At 37.1% G+C, this 22,884-nt stretch overlaps 1 protein-coding gene and 1 long non-coding RNA gene across 4 annotated transcripts in view; one reads left to right on the top strand and one right to left on the bottom strand.

Moving 5' to 3' along the window:
- The window catches only part of LOC149785719 (uncharacterized), a 31,544-nt gene extending 17,793 nt beyond the window's left edge, over nt 1-13,751 (bottom strand). The window contains exon 1 of the long non-coding RNA XR_016425443.1: nt 10,758-13,751. This is a non-coding gene — a long non-coding RNA (uncharacterized LOC149785719). The remainder of the gene's footprint in view (nt 1-10,757) is intronic.
- LOC149785718 (uncharacterized) lies at nt 5-22,884 on the top strand. 3 transcript variants are annotated; one of them, XM_089979588.1, is made up of 3 exons: nt 5-1,430; nt 13,760-14,023; nt 18,119-22,884. In XM_089979588.1, the coding sequence occupies exons 1-3, from the start codon at nt 654-656 to the stop codon at nt 18,134-18,136; spliced, it is 1,059 nt and encodes a 352-aa protein (XP_089835714.1). In that variant the 5' UTR covers nt 5-653; the 3' UTR covers nt 18,137-22,884. The 3 variants fall into 3 exon arrangements, with proteins under 3 accessions (XP_089835714.1, XP_089835713.1, XP_089835715.1); XM_089979587.1 differs by lacking the exon at nt 18,119-22,884 and having other exon boundaries at nt 9-1,430; nt 13,760-17,373; XM_089979589.1 differs by lacking the exons at nt 5-1,430; nt 18,119-22,884 and adding an exon at nt 7,318-8,542 and having other exon boundaries at nt 13,760-17,373.

Here is a 22,884-nt window from a genome sequence, read left to right as displayed (position 1 = left end):
GTTCACAGTTAAAATACTCAAAAGATATACCTCGTTGACATAGTTTTTAGCGTTCTCGCATAGGGCCAACACGTAGAGTCTGAAGTCTTGGATATTATTGCTTATTTGCCATACTTTTAAAATTACACATTTACCATTTTTATTCAGTTCTGTCACTGTATGACTGGATCGATTTTGACTGATGTACAATAACCAGTGGAGTCACAAGGCGGGGTTGGGTTGAATTTTTGTGCAGGAAGGAGGTCCATTGGGTGTGACACCATGAGTTACCGCACTGGGTGACACCAAACCTAGTGACGCCACTGACTAACACAATAGATGTATGGAAAAATACATCTTATAATTGTGCTATGCTATTATATTGTGCTCAGTGATGCGTAATGGAATTATATTTCTGATGTGAAATTGCACGAATTAACGTCGATTATAGAAAGAAATCTTGAATCGTACTTATTCAACCTGTTATACATTGGATGCATTTGTGTTAAGGTTTGATGAAAGACTTATAAAACAACGCAGTTACTCCAAAACTCCTTTATTTTTTTGTTTCTACGCAACAAACTAACCAAGCGAACAGTGTGGGGTATATAGATACCGGCGTTTTTAAAAATAAAAAATGCCATCTCTTTTTCCAAATAAATGGGAGAAAACGTATGACTAAAAACATGTCGCAGCGTCAAGGAAATGGATGCAGATGTGCTTGCGCGTGTGCGCTTAAATATGAAGAATATCAACGTTCAGTCGAGGAAAACAGTTGTAAGTGTCGGAGTTGCTACCAACTTGATGGACAATCTGACGAGGAAACGCTGCCCAAGCAACCGTACTCATCGTCCGCAGACGAGCGTGAAGCGGGAGAAAACGTATCATTAACAGATAGAAGTTTATCAGAAAGCACTCTGTATATACATCCGTCGAATCAAGATAACAGGCCACGGAGGTCAAGACCAAAGCATGGATATGAACTCTGTCGATGTTCAGAGGTGGAAAACAGTTGTATGTTTCGGAGTTGCTGCCAACTTGATGGGCAATCTGATAATGAGGAAACGCTGATTAAGCAACCAAATGTATCGTCTGCTGACGAGCATGAAGCGAGAGGAAATGTATCAGTAATGAGCAGAAGTTCATCAGACAGTACGTTGAGTATAGATTCATCTAGTCAAGATAACAGGCCACGAAGAACAAGGTCAAATATATTAACAAACCCAGGATCCGTGTCCAGTGGTGAGGATGTTGGCTTTCGTCGACTACGCCTATTCTGTACGTGCAGTTTGGACTCGACCTATTATCTGAGGCAGGTGGTGAAGATGTTGAAAACTCTGAAGAACAGTGGATTTGAAGTCCGGACAGATCGTTATAGAAATAATCCCAATGTTCGAGACATGAGTATAGCAGCCAACATTCAGGAGTGGTTAGACGGAAATATAGCACGTGCAAGTATTCTGCCAAAATTGCATTCTCTCTCTCTCTCTCTCTCTCTCTCTCTCTCTCTCTCTCTCTCTCTCTCATTTGAGACCGATTGGTCAATTCCCGGTTTCAGGCCTGAAAGCCTATTTACTCTTCCAATAACTTGTCCCCCAACCCCACTGGAAATATTTGCCCACTTGGGCATCTGTGATTGCAGTCCATATGGAAGCCCACATCGCGGTTTGTGAGCTGTAAGTCGCAGACAAATTGTTATTGTATGCTCTTTTTATTTCTTGCATTGACTTTACAATGTCCTAGCGGTGCAGTATATTTCCATACTGATCGGCTGCATAATGCACGGCACGTGTTTAAAAATAATATCGTGTATTAGGAACTACTTTTGTAAACAAACCATGGACGCTGATGTAGCAGACGAATTAGGTTTTAGTTTATTAGATTTGTTTGTGGATGAACTTAAAAAGCTGTTTCGTATATTTGAAAGTAGAAATGATAAAGTGAACAATGTGGACGAGTTTACTGAGTCACAAGTGAAACTTTCAAACAAGCAAACAAATGAACGCGATAGTCGCAATGTCCACAACAAACGTGAGAGTCGCAGTGTTGAAACCCTTTTGATCATTTAAACGGTTTTTTAGGTGTAACGTTCGTAACTTTTCGCAAATAGAATAGTTCAGCTATGTAGGGTATATAAAAATAGCATACAAATGCATATTGAGGAAAACGGCCTTCGCATATCTATCAGATGTAACATTTCACAAGTCAGTCAAGACACTAAATTCGAGAAAGAAATGCAACTGAAGGTCTGGGTAGAAAACTAAGAGCCTCAGAGCCTATAAGCCAACTCGCCGAAGAAGTCTTATTTCTGCTGGTTAAATAGATTGTCATACGACACTGCTGTGCAATTTTCCCCGATTAACTCTTTTGATACATTGTCATATACATAGCTGGGGTCCCTCCACCAAAGAGTATGCACGTGACAGGGAAAAATCATATGTCTCTTTAGCTGGTAATAAGATTGGAAATAAATATATTTACATTTTTGCATCTTTGAATTTCCTCAAAATGTACTATCATAGTTAGTTCTGCAAACCCTAATTACATGTCATGAGTTCCAATATTTGATACACATTGCGAATGTTTAGGTCTCGGTCCCACGTATTTCTCGATGAGTGTGCCCACACCCTCGACCTTGAATTTCTCCACGACTTTCTTTTTGGTGTTGCTAAACAGTCGATGGTCCTTCGGGTACTCACTGGTATCAAACTCGTTTACATGCTATTTTTTGCCCATTTCAGCGTCACTGGTAGTGATATGCACCCGGGAGTCAGCATGCGGGTATAGTATCTTGATATCACCGTACCACGGTTCGATATTATTGTAATAAAACGCGTGCATGAGCAGGTTTGATATATCCAGCAATGACGCGCCGAAGCAGATGGGTTAACTCAGCTTCATCTGATTATATGTCAAGGAAAAAACCAATTATGCTGTCAAGGTTTAAAAGGACTGATGTGTAGAACCAAACAAAATATTGGTAAATAAGCAATTAGACAATACATTTTTATTCAGTAAGGTATGCCGACAGTCAATCAACATAGGCAATCCACGAGACCGTGGAATAAGGATATCAAGATGTATCTGAAAAGCAGATATACTTGTCTTCACTGACTTCGTTGAATATTTCACTGCCTTCACTTGATGTTTCACAATTTTCAAGGTCGTCAGTGGTTGAACTCACTTGCATTTGCGACTCGGTTAACGTCAGCGATTTAAAGTTATCTTGTACAATATAAGAGATTGATTATCCTCTCCTTTTATTATGTAATTAGCGAATGTTTCGTTTGGCATGCTCCAACTCAATCCTTGGTCCAGTTAGTTTATCAAGAGATTCCGAATACGCATTTGAAAAATTGTGTTGCGTTGTGGCGCCTCTGTAGGAAATCTGTCTGAGTCGTTTTAGCTAAACAGCAATTGCATCTTTTTGTCAGGTAACAAACACGCCATGGTTCTAGTCATTTAATTCCTGCGTTAGCCGCAGATGTGAATTCTTTTAAAATACCATATATATCAAACTGCGTGGTTTCTAATGGCATTGTGCAATAGCCCACCGCAATTTTAGCTTATGTATTGCCAACGTATATCGATCTGTCTACAAGCTAACAGCAGAGAATCTCCCAACCCAAAATGCGGGCTTAGACGCACGCATGTGCAAAACCTAACAGCGGGGAAACGTTATGGTGAATCTATAAGGGGCTTTGGTTATATATATATATATATATATATATATATATATATATATATATATATATATATATATATATATATATATATATATATATATATATATATATATATATATATATATATATATATATATATATATATATACCTGTGTGCGTGGGTGTTTGTGGCCCAGGTTAGCCTGTCATGCTTGCTACAAGAATAATGGTAGTTCGAAAGCTGCCCTCAGATGTACCCGTGTAGGCTGTTATGTGCAAGGCACTTTACTCTACCTTGCGTCCGGAAGATATTAACCATCTTCACTAGCCAAGGCTCCGATGTGTTAACACGTTCTACACCTTGGCGGATCGATAAAATATTTCAGTGATTAGGTCTGTGAAATTCAATTGACGCGGCAGAATGCCACCGCATCCAATAAAAATCAAGTTTTTCAAATTAGAATAGTGCTCCTACATGATCGAGACAAGGGGAGCACACAACTGTGTTTGTCTCAAATACATCTGCGATAGTTCACTTGTACATTGTCATACTTTAGATGTTAAACTTACAAAGTGTTCTTATGAAGGCAATTGCCTCCGCCAATTTCGGCCCAATGTACAATGCACCGCTGTTACACGCTATTGGTTAGATGGCATTACATATTAAGGGAGATAACTCACAACATCCAATAGATGTCGCTAGGACAAAGCATCGAAATATCTGATCGATTCCAAAGGTGGAGATAGGGTTAGCATATAGGAACCTTGGCCAGCGAAGATGTATTTCCTTAAAGACACAGATACTAAAAGTATTCTTAATATTTAAACTGACAGAAAAAATCTTTAAAACATTAGATGTAGAGACACCAGGTTTTAGATACTTCTAATGCATAATCCACTTTGATACATTTGTAGCAGATAATGTAAGGTCCGTGAGAATCAGCAGTTTTACACCATGTCATCTTTTTCTTAATGGTATTCGCGTTTTCAGTGACACTTTTCAATAATCTCAGTGTCATTTTTATGTGAAGAAATGTTCTTTGTCAACAAATTACTCCACAGTTCATGCGTAACAACCATACCAGGCTAAGAGCCAGAATGTGTCATATCACTGCTGTTTTTCTTTTGGTCTCCCTTCGTCATCAGTATTTGCCTTATTTATAAAAAAAAATTTTGTGGGCTTTACAGGCGGACTTTGTTATTGTATGTATTTCACCCAAGTATCTGGTGGACATACAAACACCGGCAGATGGCGTTCCAGAGGCAGACGCTAGTGCTCTTTTTACGAGGTACATCTACGACCAGCTCAGAGCCGAGTATGACATCAATAGATGTCGTCATCAGAAAGTTATTCCGTACGCTTCCGTGAATCATACGTACCGAACACAAAAATTCCGTCATTTATGAAAACAACTATTGTGTACACGTATCCCAATGATCATAAGGATCTTATAAGCTTTTTGAATATGTGCAAAAGTTGACTGTGACCATTAATACAATGGTAATTACTTATCTGCATCCGTTCTATTTAGGGAACAAATACAAACATTTATAAAGCGTACTGTCCAAAAGCAAACACTGGCTTACTTAACAAAAATCATCTTAAACTTTTGAGAAATTGTTTCAGGCTTTTGAGGATTTAATGAGAGTGTGTTACGTACACTGTATTCGTGTACGTTATTAATAATTTTGACATCCCACTTTTAAGAAATTCACAAAAGCTGACCTTTGAATAATCAGGTAAGTTGAATTAACGGAACTTGTACCAAAACGAGCCAGTTCACATACAAAGTTTAAATAAAGGCAAGTAAGAAATAATTTTGTCAAAAATTAAACATCACCTGTTTTATTTGTAATCTACTCTGCAAATATTGTTGACAGTTAATTTCATAATCTTGTTTCTCCCTGGAAGGTGTCCAACCGTGAACTATTTGTAGAAATTAGTGGTAAAGATACTTTCCCGCATTTTGCAGTGAAGTTTGAAAGTTTTTGTCGTTTCCTACTAGTTACTGTCCTGACAAGGGTGTGATAAGATTGTATGAAGATACATTGTGCCTATATATTTTTGGCAGTGTCAAGTTTTAGCTACACCTAAGATGCAAACAGTTAAAACGCTTACCCAGTTCTGCTATATCATAACGCAGTGGAAACTCAGGGTCTTTAATTTGTTTTACCGTATTTTCAATTGCAAAAAACGTAAAGCAAGTTCTGCTTATCATATAATTTAGCTGAAGTTCAGGATTTATTATCTTTGTTTTACGGTGTTACCAAGTGCGAACAACGTCGACCCATTTCCACTATAGTATAATGCATCTAAGACCAGGGTCTATGATCTTTGTTACCGCTCCGGTGGCTTAGTGGTTAGAGCGTTCGCCTCGGATGCGAGAGGTCGTGGGTTCGTTCTCCGGCTGAGTCATACCAAAGACTTTTAAAAAATGGTACTAACAGTTGCTTCGCTTGGCGCTCAGCATTAAGAGGTTAGTGTTAGGACCGGTGTCAGGATAATGTGACTGGGTGGAACATCATGCTATATGTCTGCGGCATGATGCCCCAGTGCTTGACATCACTATAAACTGCCACACTGCAGACATCGTAGCGATATGACTGAAAAATTGTTAGAACTACGTTAAAAATTCAAATCAAACACACACACACACACACAAACACATGATCTTTGTTTTACTGTGTTGTCAAGTCCGACCAACGTAGACACAGTTCTGCTATAGTATAATAAAATTAAACTTCAGGGTCTATGCTCTTTTTTGGACCGTGCTATCAGCGTAGACCCAGTACTGCTATATTATAATAAGATGAAAGTTCAGAGTCTATGATCTTTGTTTTACCGTGATTTCAAGTGCGAACAACGTAGACACAGTTTGCTATTGGGTAGTACAGTTTAAATCAAATGATTTTTGTTTTACCGTATTCTCACTGAAATGAGAACAACGCAAAACAATTTCTGCTAAAACATAACGCAACTGAATTTCAAGGACTAAGAACTTTGTTTTACTGTGTTGTAAATTGGGAGGATGTCATTTAATGGTATATACGGTAAGAACTGCTTCTTGCTCATATATCTGTAGTTTCGCACACTGTTTTGCACTAAAAAAAGTCAAACGTGCAGAAACGAATTTTGTATCTAGTCCACAGCGTTAACTTGTCTTTTCGGGCGAAATTAAAAATAATAATAATATCATTTAAAATAGCTGTGTATTGAGTAATTCAGTATTTCTTCTTATTGGCAACACGCCAATAAATTTTTTTATATGTTGCACAGCTCGTCTTTTTTTGGGCAGAGATCAGTCACGACAATTAGATACGAACCCCTTATAGTGTCTATTCACATTCTATATGTACGTCTCGTGTGTTCGAGTTGTTCGTACACTTCATGCCATCATTAAGTGAACTATTTATTTAGATAGCTGTTTCCTCTAATTTGTTTTATATAAGTATTACGAGGGAATCAATACTTCATTTTAGACTCTTTGTGTATTTTTGTCACTTAGGAACACACTGTTTACAAAAGGGCAGTGAACTGGACTTTTGTTGGCATTTTGGAAATTCCAGGTATAATGTGTCATGTCCCCAAAATAGATATTCGGTATACAAAGCTCCCGGGTGAGCTTGCAGTGGTGGCAGGTATCTACACAGGTACTATGGAGCAGAGGTAAAAATGATCATGTCCAATGTTTCTTCTCGGTAGATATATTCAGAAGATATACCGTTTGATATTGTTTTACCGCTTTCCCGCAGGGACAACGCTTAGAGTTTGAAGTCCTGGATATTGTTGCCATACATTTAAAGTTACACCTAGGCCATTTTTGTTCAATCCTGTAATCGTATGACTGGGTTGATTTTGTTTGATGTACAATAATAACACAATAGATGTATGGAAAAATCCATCATATAATGGTGCTGTAGTGATGCGTAATGGAAGTATTTTGCAACACCATGTTTATCTATTACATATTTGGAATGAGAATTCACGATTGTGCCGTCCTTTTCTACAAATTACAAATTTCTAATGTGACACTGCACAAATTAAAGTCGATTATAGGAGGCAATATTGCATCGTACTTTTTCAACCTGTTATACATTTTATGCAAGTGTGGTAAGGTTTGATGAACAACCATTGGAAAAACGCAGTTACTCCAAAACTCTTATTTTTATGCCATAAACTAACCAAGCGAGCACTGTCGAGCATACACATGCGGTCTTTTTTTATTTTAATTCTATCTATTTTATCCAAGTAATCACGGGGATAAAACCTATGTCTGCCCCCCAACATGTCGCAGCGCCAAGGAAATGGATGCAGATGTGTTTGCACGTGTGCGCTTGGTTACGAAGAATATTTACGTTCAGTGGTGGAAAATAGTTGTATGTGTCGGAGTTGTTGCCAGCTTGATGGACAATCTGATAATGAGGAAACGCTGCTCAAGCGACCATATTCGTCCTCTGCAGACGAGGATGAAGCTGCAGGGAGTGTATCAGTAATGGACAGGAGTGTATCAGTAATGAACAGGGGTGTATCAGTAATGGACAGGAGTGTATCAGTAATGAACAGGAGTGTGTCAGTAATGGACAGGAGTATATCAGAGAGCGCTCTATATCATGTATATTCATCGAGTCAAGATAACCTGCCTCGAAAAACAAGGTCAAACATACTCAGAAACCCAGAATCCATGTCCAGTGAGGAGGGAAGCTATCGTCGTCTTTGTCTATTTTGTACGTGCAGTTTGGACTCGAGCTGTTATCTGAGGCAGGTGGTGGAAATGTTGAAAACGCTGAAGAACAATGGGTTTGAGGTCCGGAGCGATCGTTATAGAAATAATCCAAATGTACGAGATATGAGCATAGCAGCCAACATTCAGGACTGGCTAGACGGAAATATAGCACGTGTAAGTAGTATGTAAAATTGCATACCTCTGCCCCCCCCCCCCGTCTCCCTCTCTCTCTCTCTCGTGGAATGCCCGTTTGTCTCCCCATAACTTTTTCCCCACTAGAAATGCTTCCACACATGTGCATTTATATACGCTGGGAATCGGTTACGCGATGTTTAATATATGCAAATCAGTAACCTGTTATTGGTTCCGTATTTCTGCGAATAGTCTTGGCAAACTTTCCATCTCCATCAGCCCAGTCTCAAACTCCACCATGCTATTTGTTTTATCATCGATAGCCACCAAGTACAGCTTGACAATTGGGCAGCCGTAGAGAAGTTCTGAATAGACGCGTATTTGCGAATGTAACCATAATGAAATTATTTTTCCGGTGCCTCCTTCCACACCAGTTACGATGGATATGGCTCTGACAACAACTCCGGTTGGCGTTCCTATTATACTTGCCGTAATCGCAATTCCCACCACACAAAGCCATCAGTTGTTACCACGTTGAGTCAACAAAAATAGCATCCACAACATCACACGTGTTTGTATTTCGTGATTTCTTGCGAATCTTGGTAACTTCATATCGCAACTGTTGTTTCGTTTCGACTATTTTATCGCTTCGGTAGCTTTGAGGGTCCATCACAGTTCTTCGATTAATATTGTCATATGACAAACTTAGACGAAAAACAATACCCCGTATGAGGATCAGAAGTTCATTGTTCAAGAAGGAATAAAATGTTTGTTACCAAAACTGTCACTGATTTTGGATAAGGTCAACCATTAGATACAGTGTTTCATTACCCACATCATATAATGGGGTAAAAATGTATTTTAAAAAATTGCTAACAAACAATGCAAATTAAATAAATATAACAACACAAAGATTGCGCTCTTGCTTGGTGTCTTTAACGTCGTTCCCGTTTTCCTTCAAGAACTGCTATACGTATAAGTGCGTCGTTGTTCAATAATAATGCGTCGTTGTTCAATAATAATGCGTCGTTGTTCAATAATAATGCATCGTTGTTCAATAATAATGCGTCCTTGTTCAATAATAATGCGTCGTTGTTCAATAATAATGCGTCGTTGTTCAATAATAATGCATCGTTGTTCAATAATAATGCGTCGTTGTTCAATAATAATGCGTCGTTGTTCAATAATAATGCATCGTTGTTCAATAATAATCGAGATCTTTAACTCTTTAGTTGAGTTAGTATTGGTTCATATAATCAACGAAGACTTTTATCGAAGTGCATTTGTCGGTGAATTCCAATTCGCAATTGTAGAAACATTATCTGGGTGTTTTCACGCCAGCAGTATAAAATGTAACCGGACGTTTTCGGGTGCTAATACAATGATTGCAGTCTGACTTTGAGTTGATACTGTCCATCAAGTTCAACGGTCGATTTCTTTTTGGCCATTGACAAAATTCTATTTGAACTTTAAGAGGGTTGGTATTTATCTCGGAAGATACTCTTGATATGTTTGCATTACTTTACGCTGATGATGTTGCTAACTGTGCTGATACACTAGGGCTCTCGCAACAGCAAACAAATGTAATTTAAAGTTTCTGTGATAAAACTGGCATGATTGTGAATCTCGTTAAAACTAAAATCATTGTTTTCAGAAATGGGGAATATCATTAGCAAAAACGGTCTGGTTTTCCAAAAAACGACGCATTGAATGTGTGGATTATCATTATTTATTTCTGAAGTTAACATGCCAAATTAAGGTGCCCAGCACACGTGATGAAAGTGGAGACGTGTAGGCATGGTAGGATTGAAAGAAGTAGTAGGTATTACGAACTATCTTATATTGATTCTTTATAGAAACCTGTGAATGCATACGCATGTTGTGCACCACTTTCTTTAGACCACACCCACACACTGTAAGACCACACCCACACACTGTATTGATATGTACTTGTATTTTGCAATATGAGCCAGTGGCCTAAATTACTGAGTAGAGCATTCTTATTCTGACGAGTGTCTGATAACACCGTTTGATGTAGATATTGGTTGACAAACGGAACAAAATCGTAATATTGGAATACTATAAGCCAAGTCATAATTTCACAATTGTGTTGTTGTACCCTAGGCCGATAAATCAACCTTTCACCCGTGATGATATTGATTATTGGGTGAGGGGCTGAAATCGCCTATTCTTTAAAAGCTGCAAGTATCTGCGTCACATTTGGCTGCACACATAGATGTATGTTTTATACACTTACCGGTATTTCTCGTGGTTGTGCAGCTACCGTCGGCTGAAGGGTCCTTTTGGTGACAGGTAGATTATATTTCCTGAGCAAATCATATGTTTGGTGACTTGTAAATCCACCTGGAATAGCACAACCATCTATCCTGTAGCCATTTTGAATTTCGCGCTTGATATGGCTGTTACCAATTACCGGTATGTGTCTAAAGTGTACGCGGGTTTGTTCCAGAATGATTTTCCTGCAACAAAATTGCATATTTTAATGAACAGGTGACATCAGACCCACAACAGCGTCCATCACTATCAACACAGATTTGTGGGGTTGATTTATTGAACTAAGTGTACCCCACCCACGTTTATTTCTGGTCAAGATGAAAGAGTATTGATCCGGACTCGCGCACTTCAAAGGTGTGAGGGTTATGCTCTCAACGCCATCCACCGCACCAATACATATTAGTAGGCCAATTGCTAAGCCCTAGATTTTTATCGCTATTTCGCTGGTTAATATTTCTCTACTTACGTTGCATGAAGTTACTAGGCGTATTGGTGGGGCTTGGGCTGATATCACATAGGCTGCCCTTGTGTCTACATATTACTTGGTCACAGTATAAGTATCGTCAACGCATTTTATAATGAATTTCACGACACGTTGGCGTCTCTGATTCCCTCGTTACCATTAAAGTATGCCCGATTTCGGCACGATTGCGCCTCGTCGCTTCAAAATAATATCGTAGATATCCCCGTTGGATGTGTGGAGTTTTCTAGTAAAGATCATGAAAAATCACAAGCTCGTTTTGGTCGACGTCAACAACAACTCGGTTGCTGGTCGCTGCGTTTGTTCATCCATATATGTCAAAAGGTGTTTCGAATATATTTCAAGCGTAGCTTTCTAGCGACAATGTAAAATCAACAAACGCTTGGTATTCAGCGGGAACAAACTTTCTTTCGTGCAACAATATGCACCCATGCGATGTTTCTTTGGTCGAATAAGATTTGTCGCTTTTGCAAATTCACGTACTGGCGAAGACAATCTACATACATGGTATACTTGTGATCCTTTTGCACAGCCATGCTTGGACTCTTTTGGCTTTCTTGATGTTTTTACCAGTTCTAGCCATGATCGAGTATAGTTTAGGTCTCGGTCCCACATATTCCTCGAAAGGTTTGCCTACGCATTCTTCCTTGAATTTCCACACGATTTTCTTGTTGGCGTTGCTAGACAGTCGATGGTCATTTAGATACTCGCTGGTATCAAACTCGTTTACATGCTGTGTCTTGCCAATTTCTGCGTCACTGGTAGACGACATGCATCATCGAGTCAGTATGTGTGTACAGTATATTGATGTTATCACCGTACCCCAGTTTGATATCATCGTAATAAAACTCGTGTATCAACAGCTTTGATAAAGCCAACAAGGACGCGCCGAAGCAGATGGGTTTACTCAACTTCATCTGAATATATGTCAAAGAAAAAGGCAATTATGTTTCAAGCGATACTTTTTCTTTACAATAAGTTATGCCGACTGTGAATCAATCCGTGAAAGACCATGGTACATCACACTAGAATTACTGCCTTCCTTAAATAGATCACTATCTTCAAGGTCGTAAGTGATTAAACTCACTCGAATCTGCGACTCGGTTAATGTCAACGATTTAAAGTTTCCTTGTACAAATTATACATTGATTATACTCTCCTTTTATTATATACTTAGCAAAGTTTTCGTCGTGCTCGCACAAACTGAATTCCTAATCCGATTAATTTATCGAGATATTCCGAAAACGTATTTGAAAACTTTTGTGGCGTTGTGGGACCTCTTTAACAAATCCATCTAACGCATTTGAGATAAACAGCAATTACATTTTTTGTCAGGTAAGAAACACGACACGGGTATAGTAATTTAATTCCTGCATGAGGGCAGATGTGAATTCTATTACAATACTATATTTGTCAAACTCTGTGGTTTCTAATGGCATTACGCAATAGCCCACCGCAATTCTAGCTTATGAATTGTTAACGTATATAGATTTGTTTGCAAGCTCACCACAGAACATTTACCAACCCATAAGAGAGAAAGAGAGTATAAATGTAGTATTCCTGCTACACGCTATTGTTTAGATTACATATTAAGGGAGACAACTCATGTCAGTCAATAGACGTGGCTACGACAAAATTACTGAAATATTTGGTCAACTCCCAATGTGTAGATTGGGCTGACATATAGGAACCTTGGCGAATATGGATATGACTTTAATGAGGTTTTGTCCCACACACACACACACACACACACACACACACACATTCAGCCAGCCAATGTCGGTATGTGAGAAAGCTTGCCAGTAGCTTCTCGTGGGTCGGTGGTTCTTTCTGGGGTTTTCCCGGGTTCTTCCTCCACCATTAATACTGGTCGCCATGTATAGCCTATCGTGTGCTGAAAAATGGAGTTAAACACAACAACAACAACACACACACACACACACACTTGAAATTTAAAGAGAAACGGGGTATAACTGTAGCATTCCTTACAGACACAGATACTGAACGCAATCATAATATTTAAATTGCTAAAAAAATCTTTAAAACATTAGATGTAGAGACACCGGGGTTTCAGAGCCTTCTAATGCATAATCCATTTGATACATTTATAACATTTAATGTAAGGTACGTGAGAAAATGCAATATTACACACAATTCTCGATTTCTTAATCGTATTTGCGTTTACAGTGACACGTTTCAATAATCTGTCATTTTATTTGAAGAAATAAATGTCCTAGTCAAGAAGCTATTCCACAGTTTGTGTGTAACAGCCATAAAAAGATAAGAGCCAGAAAATGTCAAAACATTGCTGTTTTTGTCTGGTCGGACAGGGTTACTCTCGCCCTGCTGAATCATTATTGGTTGGAAATGGCTGCTTTTTTAACATTGTCATGTAAAAAATTCAGCACATGTTTCTGTAAGTATTATTGTGCAGAATATTAATTTTCATACAATTTGTAATTTTATTATTTGTTACTTTACAGGCTGACTTTGTTATTGTATGTATCTCTCCGAAGTATTTGGTGGACATAAAAGCACCTGCCGATGACGTTCCTGAGGCAGACGCTAGTGCTCTTTTCACGAGGTACATCTACGACCAGCTCAGAGCCGAGTATTACATCAACAGATGTCGTCATCAGAAAGTTATTCCAGTGCGCTTCCATGATCCATATGTGCCTAACACAAAAGTGCCGTCATTTATGAAAACAACTATTGTGTATACGTATCCCAACGATCTCGATGATCTTGTAAGTTTTTTGAATATGAACAATAATCGAAGTCGACTGCAACCAGTAATGTGATGATAATTGCTTATCTGCAACTGTTCTATATTAACATGTACAAAGCATATTGTCGGGAAATGTGAAAGTAAACACTGGCTTACTTAACAAAAACATCTTAAACGTTTAAGAATTTGATGTAGGGTTCTGATGGTTAATCTGACTGTGTTAAGGTACATTGCAAACTGGCGTTTTATTGTTGTTTTGATATCTCAGTTACAAGAAATTCACAAAAGCTGACTTTAAGCAGGCAGGTACTTTGATTTAAGGGAACTTGTGTCAAAACAAGCCAGTTCACTTAAGATGTTTAAACAGAGACATGTAAGAAATCATCATTTTGCCAAGAAATTATGTGTCGACTGGTTGACTTGTAACATACCCGCAAAATGTTGTAGACAGATTAATTCATATTTTACTGTTCAATGGAAAGTGTCCAACCGTGAACTATTTGTAAATATTTATGGTAATTATACTTTCCCGCATTTTGCAGTGAAGTTTTAAAGCTTTTGCTGTTCCCATATATTTTACTGTCCTGATGAGGGTGTAATAATACTGTATGAAGATATATTCTGTGTATATATTTTCGGGACTGTCAAGTTTTAGCAACACCTAAGTTGCAAAATATTGTGCCTTTGTAGAGAGGCAAAATCATTTATTGCAGACGATTACACTCGACAGGTCTAATATAAGGGAAATTAAGTCATTGTATTAACTTTCAAATTGATATTAAGGTAATATACGGATGCAAAGAATGCAAAAGTTCTATATTAAAAAAAAATTGTTAAAAGGGGAAATATAAACACCAACACAATCTTACACGATAACAGTTATGGTACAAAATCTATTTTATTTATTGTTTCTTGTCAAATTACAAAATGTCACTTTCACGCCGAGAGCAAAAATGGGACACAAATTGCCCATCTTGATTCCAATACATTCTAACATATGTCGGGTACATAATAAATAGGCTTACCTTTAGGTGCAAATATTACGAATGATGGACTTCACAGTATTGATTGTTTATGTAGACTAATCGACATTTCTACAAATGTGCGAGTGACATCCCTTTTGGATAAGGTCAGAGGTCAGTTGACGTTAAATAAATAGTACGCTGTGCTCGCTGAGATGTTCATTGAGAGTCGTCGTAAAATTGCTAAAGCGCAAAAATGCAAGAATTTGGTCTTAATTTACAGGAAGGATAAACGTTTCCATAAGAACTTTTCCTTATTTTGGCATATAATTGTTAAAATTCTTTCTAGACGAAGACCGCTTTACTCCGAATAACCTCTAACATTTGGAGCCCTTCTATGCGTAAAAAGGAACATTTTAATGGCGGGCGCAGTGTCATTTCTTTCGGACAAGAAAAACAATAAGCAACAAATAATTGTGCTTGGTCAAACTCACGGTTAGCTTATATCTCTTGAAGTCAAGTGAAAGTATGCTTAAACAAGACTGTTCATGCAGTAGACCATATTAGCTTTTCTACACAAAAAGCTCCTATGGTGGAAAACTATTACGAAATTATATATCAGTGGTACGTAATTAATGCAGGTCGTTTCGTTTTCATACTGATGGATTGTTCTAGTTTGCTCAGTTGTCAAGATTTATTCAGTTGAAAAACTGAGTAAGAACCACACTTCATACTTAAAATTTAAGAAATTGTAACACGTTTTCTCAAAAATGGCCTTCGGACATTAAAAATGCATGCATAAATTTGGGATGGGGTACATTAACTTTTTATTTCATGAATTTTAACGTTTTATTTTATGACGTTCCACTGACTGGACATATGGACCTTTTTGACATCACTCGTATATTTGTTTATATGAATTTTTATATTAGGCATGTGTATGCAACTTAAATTTGTGCGTGAAATTTTTTCCATGCACGCTAATGTATTTGTGTTTTTTTTTCGATGAACAAACTGACGTGGGATGGAAGTAGGAGAGTAATTATTGGAACGAAAAAATAAACGTACATGGAAAAAGGGTAATTATGAAATATATAAATGCACCAACAAATGAAAAACACAAGAGGATAAACAATTGCACATTACAATAGTGTTATATTATTAGATCGAATAGAACATTTATTTCGCTTTTATTCATAAAGCGTTACTTCCCATCTGAACATTTTAACTATAGTAAAATGATTAAGTAAAGCAGTTACGTGCAAATGACATGGACGATGAATGATAATTTTGATTAAGAGTTTAGTGTTTACATTAGACGGTGCATAGCCAACGCCCTCACCCTGGTCGGGATCTTGCTGTCAATTGTAGGACGCGTGGGGGAGGGGACAGAAGCGCTCAAGACCTTACACACTGCCACCTCCATCCCTACTGGGAAACTGTTCTTTTTTCAACACACTGTGATTAAAAAATATTAAAGAGTCTTACTGAGTGTGGAGTTGATCTAGCTAGAATTAGTTTATTGATAGTAAAGTGGCAAGAAAAAACAACTTTATATGTAATTCCAAAAGCTGTTGATCTCTCTCTCTCTGTCTCTCGTAAGTAACAAGTTAAACGGTTGTTTCCAGACGGTGTGTCGTTAAAAAATGACAACAGGAGTAAAATGTAAGGTCGAATGAGTGCCCACATCTGAAAGTATGTAACAAAATTTCCTGTAAATATCTTTTCAGTTATGGAGTAAATATAATCGGGGATCTCATATGCAACAATCAATTTATTGGTTTGCATTCTTTTATGAATAATTTATCCATGTGGAATAATCCTATTACAACACGAGGGTATGTATTATACGTGCTATCAAAGAATGTACATACTACAAAAAGCAGAGCTTCAGAAATATCTTGTATTGACCAGCTTGCCATTTCTGCTACTCTAACTCTCTCCACAAAAGTTTATCGAAGTGTGTATACATTTTTGTTAAAAAATAATTTATATCGAAAGGAAGAAGATAAATGGATAATTGATTTTAACTAAGATAAGTGTCCTGACTTGGAAAACAAGTATTTATTGACATACAAGTGTACAGAGGATACTTATCTTAAATAGTTTCAACAAAAACGTTTCCATAGAATTCAACCTTCAAATATTCTTTTGCATAAAATGAGAATTAGAGAAGTTCTATTTGTAGAGAAATAGAAGAATCACGTTTTCATTTGTTCTATGATTTCTCCACAGTTACATTTATTTTTATATAATTGTTCAGGTGACTAATGATAATCGCATATACTTTGTACATTTTAATTTCACGGCAGTATATTCAATATTAGGAATAAATAAACAAAACGATGACTGTACATTTTAATTTCACGGCAGTATATTCAATATTAGGAATAAATAAACAAAACGATGAAGTTTTACAATTGATTTGAATCATATCTTTACAAATGAGAAAAATATACAGCCAACAAAATCTGATTAGGAGAAGTTCCGTCAGAGATGGGAAGCTTATGAAAGTATAACCGATGCATAATGCATAATTTTTCTTAGGAATCACTTGCAAACTATAGTGTGCATAACATTTTGCATGTGTTATCAAATACAGCCTCGGACAGGGTTTGACAACTAGGACACAATTCCGGGGTCCCATAATGACCAGGGGGCCCGCCGCCGAAGAGAAAAATTTTTGTTTGTTCATTCATAGGAGCCTACTGGAAAATTTTTCCTGGGGCCCATAAACCCTGTCCGCCCATAAACCCTGTCCTCGGCCCTGATCATATAAGATGTGTGAAGGAATCTATTCAATTTTGGCTGATATCTTTCAAGGACTCACATGACTGACGAGAATAAGGGAATGACAGAAGACACCAATGGTCATATTGACTGTTTAACATGAATGCTCTCTCTCTCTCTCATGAATTTACTATTTACTTCTTCCTGTACTATTATACTGTTGTTTTTTTTTTCTTCTTAGAAACGACTAGAAAGTTATATTAATAACCCAAATGGATATTTAATGTATTAACTAAACATGTGATTGTGCCAAATTCTCTGTAAGGTAGTCCGTGGGGTGGTACCCAACACCACATTTACCAATGTACGGGGTTTATTATTATTATTATTATTATTATTATTATTATTATTTTACGTTATAGTCTTCTGTTTACAACTGACGACCTGAAAGAATGCTGACCCGAAGAGACATTATTACCGGACTGAGATAAGCACGTCACGTTTATTTGCCCCACATGTACTTACGTCTATTTGTCAGTACTGAACCTTCCAGTGTGTCCAAGTCCTAATAAAATTATATTTGAATCTAAAGTACCATCACAGATGAAACAGCTGAGCCACTCTTTGTAAACAGTCTGATACGCACGTACAAGCGTATGACGTTGCAAGATTAACCATAGTTGACTAGCAACATGGCTTACGGCAGTGAGAGTCAACGACAGTACAAAAAAACTTGATTTTTCTTTGCGACATTGTTTAAATGAAGTGTATGTTTCCATTAAATACAGTTGACTACCTCTAATATTTATTTTTATTTTCACTCGAAAATTTTACTTATGTTTATGTTTAGCACTGACTTGCGTGTCAAAATCTTGTAAGAATCGTCACAAAAAATGACATTGTATGTATTTATGAATTATTATCTTCACAGAAAGACGTGAAAAACTTCTGTATAACATTATTAGTTGGCTGTTCGATAATTGGACAATGAATAAATGACAATTTAAGTTCCGTTTGGAAAAGGTAGCATTTGTATTAAGCAAAGCCCTCTCATTTGGAGTGTCGTATTTAACAGTCCCAAAAGTATCCCAGCAATAAACAGCGAAAGTTTGATAATTTATTGATAATTGTCCATAGACACTGAGTTAAATATATTGTAGAAATGAATAATATTGTTTGAAAATAGCGATTTCCGGGGATGGGTATATATGACCACAACTCCAACAATGTCTTTTATTCATTATTTTCTGTGCCCTTATTTCTTCGACAGTTTTTCTTCATAGCCAATTTTTTGTGTCAGCTTGTTCCTTGTTCTTGGCACTGTTTGGTTATGTTTCGGAAACCTCTACTACCCAGAATCGTCATCCTTTTTCGAACAAGCTTTTGACATGTCAGCGCAATATTTTTCTTCATATGATCCGACTTTTATGGTCTTCTGCCTTTACAAATCATGAATACAGAGTATACTAGTTATTGTGACTTAAATAAATAACAAAACAAAACCAACAGTTCTTCGAGGACGCAAGAACATACCACTTATTATATTTGGTTTGTTACATACGGGTATTTGGGAGTTGTTTTCATTTCCTGAAGCAGGAGAGTACATCCTTCTTGCATCATCTATCGCAGCTTCATACAAGAATGATTTATCACAATAATAGACTGTGAACCCGTCGCGCACGATGTAAAATTTGTAAATAGAAAAGTATGCATGACATTATTGACCTGTCTTTCCCACCTTTAGTCAAGATAAAGTTAAATAAATACCGCAGAACGATGCAGCCGGCACTCACGATGTAATGAAAGAAGTGTACACGGCAAGAATCGTTTTATATAGAAGATGTCTTGTTCCCTTACGCTTCCAGTTTATGCATAGCTGAGAATAGGTAGTGGGTGGGGGCATGGCCCGAAGTTGGAGTTGGGATCGGTGCAAAGCAGCAGCTGTAAAACAAAATACATGATCTAAAACGAAAATAATTGCAATTTGCTTTTATTATATTCATCTTATCTGTTATTTGGGCGTCATGGATTTGATATTTTCTGGGCATATACATCGGTCACCTAAGCCGATATATGCAACCATTGTATCCAATTTGACATATATGGAACTTTTCTGTCCTTTTAATGGAGAGAAATTTGTGAGTCTATCCTAACGTCATGAAATTATGAAGTTATGTTCTTCACGTATAAGACATGAAAGTATGTTAATGTACATTTCGCAAAAAGATGTATGAATGTATGAAATTAAACCTGTCCAAAACGGAAATGAAGCTATGATACCACGTCGTTTAAATAATGAACATGAAATTATGATGCTATGTCATCCATATAAGGAGCATGAAGCTATATTACCACGTCATTCATGTAATGAGCATATAATCTAAGAACCCGCCTGAAAGATCAATTCGTAAAGACATTGTCAGTAGCACGGTACCTTGGACACACAGACTCCAAGTGAACACCTCTTTTTCAACCAGTATTTACCGGAAATCAAATGGAAATAAACAAATGAACAGGATAATACACGAGACAGAAACTTCTAGCGTGTTGTGCCTTAAAAACCACTATACATATGAAGAAAAGACTGGGGTAGATAATAAAACCGTCTTCCATAAGAATCACTGCATGTACATGCAACTGCATTATAACCAAGTTAATGCATGGATCTGTCTTCCGCAAGAATAAAACCGTCTTCCATAAGAACCACTGCATGTACATGCAACTGCATTATAACCAAGTTAATGCATGGATCTGTCTTCCGCAAGAATAAAACACGGTGTTATAAACGTTTATACCTAGTCAACGTCGTTTACTATATGCAAGATTATTCAACCGAAGGTGTAAATTGAGATAAAATTGCAACTGTAACCTCAGCATACCCTATTCAATTGTAGCAATGAGTTACGTGAAGTTTGTGTTGCCTAATGGAAAGTTGGGTAAAATTCTGAATAGTCTAACGTCACGAACTACTCTATCTACTACTAAACATAAACGATAGAAAGAAAATAAGAACGTATAATACTATCACAGACCTCTGACAGAACGCTGTAGTAAAGAAGACAGCGTCTTGACAGGGCATCATTGCAATTATATCGAAACATTGGAACGCCATATAACAGTATTAGGCGGGAATCACGAACGCAGAACCAAGAGGCATACGAGTTCCTACTGGTAATAATCTGCACGTGCCATAGTAAATAGGTCGACAAAGTGAGTGAACTAAACATGTCATGATCGTCCGACATAACCAAAACATACACCATGGATAATGCTGTACTCAGCAACTGTGACCCGTACTATTTTTACATTAAAATGCAATACAATTGCACAGAATTCCGTGACAGGTCCACTTCCAATAATTGTTGTCCATCAACAATTCTGCTTTAACTTCATCTTTAGAACGGTTAAGACAATTTTAATAAAACGCAGAAAGAATGTTTCATAGCGCTTCATCAAAACTGTGTCTGTGGTGACCCACCCAACAACGCTGTGGCCTCTGCAGACAGCATAGGAAAAACTATGTTTAACTTTGACTCCAGAAAGCTTTGACATTTTCTGTTAAACATGCTATCAAAATTGTGCCGGGTGCTTGTAGCGGGATGGCTTCCTTACCAAACAGACCTAAAAACGCCTAAGCCAATTTCGACAAAAGATGATAGAAGTGTTTCTTAGTAAATTATGTGGATTCCATATCAACCAAAAATCACCATGTCGAAAACCTATTTTCGGCTCCTTCTCCAGAGCGGCTAGGCCAGCTTCTATACAACTTGGTGGTCAAGTTTCATATTACATGCGCTATTAAAATTATGTCCGTAGTGGCTCACGTTGGATACCATAGGAAGAGTAAGCAAACATTAAATAGCGTTTTCCAAAACGGCTGAGCCAGTTTCTATTAATCTCAGAATGAGTTTGAAACTTGTCACCGATACTATATAGTCATGACTGTGCTGACAAGCCATTAAACTATATACACATACTCGGTATAAATATTTATTAGAGCATTTTTTATTTTATTTTTTTGTGTCCAGGGTGTATCCGCTAACAATGGTGTGGCTTCTTTAGCATCCATATGGATAACTGATTTTCAATGTATGACATGTTCTCTCAAAATTGTGTTTAGGGTGGCTCTCCTAGCAAAGATATGGCTTCCATATCGACCATACCAAAAACCTATTTCTTCTCTAAAACAGCTGACCAAATTTCTAACTTGGTAAGACTGTTTGATAGGATATGCTCAGTGTTGGAAAACTTAAAAATGATTGTAAGCTATAGACAAATGTTTACATAGTTAACGTTTGCCCATGATTGTAAGCTATAGACAAATGTTTACATAGTTAACGTTTGCCCACGATTGTAAGCTATAGATAATATGTTTACATAGTTAACGTTTGCCCATGATTGTAAGCTATAGACAAATGTTTACATAGTTAAAGTTTGCCCATGATTGTAAGCTATAGACAAATGTTTACATAGTTAACGTTTGCCCATGATTGTAAGCTATAGACAATATGTTTACATTGCTAACGTTTGCCCATGATTGTAAGCTATAGACAAATGTTTACATAGTTAACGTTTGCCCATGATTGTAAGCTATAGACAATATGTTTACATTGCTAACGTTAGCCCATGATTGTAAGCTATAGACAATATGTTTACATTGCTTACGTTTGCCCATGATTGTAAGCTATAGACAAATGTTTACATTGCTAATGTTTCTGCATAGTTGTAAGTTGTAGCAAGAGTTTTATGTCAGTCTTGCTTACAGTTAGACAAGGTTCTTCCGTTGGAAATCCACATTTTATTACCTTATAGGTCAAGTGAAAATGTGCAAATGTAGGGATTTGATAAATAATTAATTCGAATTTTACATCAGTCTGTCATATATAATTCGAGAGGAATATTATTTTATTTCAAATATTCACTGGAATTTCTATCATTAACGTTTGGATTTATATACACTACTTTATTGTGAACTCATTTAAAGCCATTCTCGACTGCATCATTGTGTTACATCAGGACATTCAACACTCCTGGAATTCATTCGGAACATACTATAATTTCAGAACATTCTATTTTTAGGACTTGTGATAGGAAATTTAGGATTATTTGGAATTTAATTCACAAAACTGTAAGTCTTTTGTAAATTTGTATTTTTGTATTGTAGAAAATAAATTGTTTGTTGAATTTA

This window comes from Sinohyriopsis cumingii, chromosome 13, assembly GCF_028554795.1.
Source record: "Sinohyriopsis cumingii isolate HCF-2022 chromosome 13, ASM2855479v2, whole genome shotgun sequence".
Taxonomy (NCBI): domain Eukaryota; kingdom Metazoa; phylum Mollusca; class Bivalvia; order Unionida; family Unionidae; genus Sinohyriopsis; species Sinohyriopsis cumingii.
Note: the sequence above shows the minus strand (reverse complement) of the source record. Positions and strands in the feature narration are given on the sequence as shown.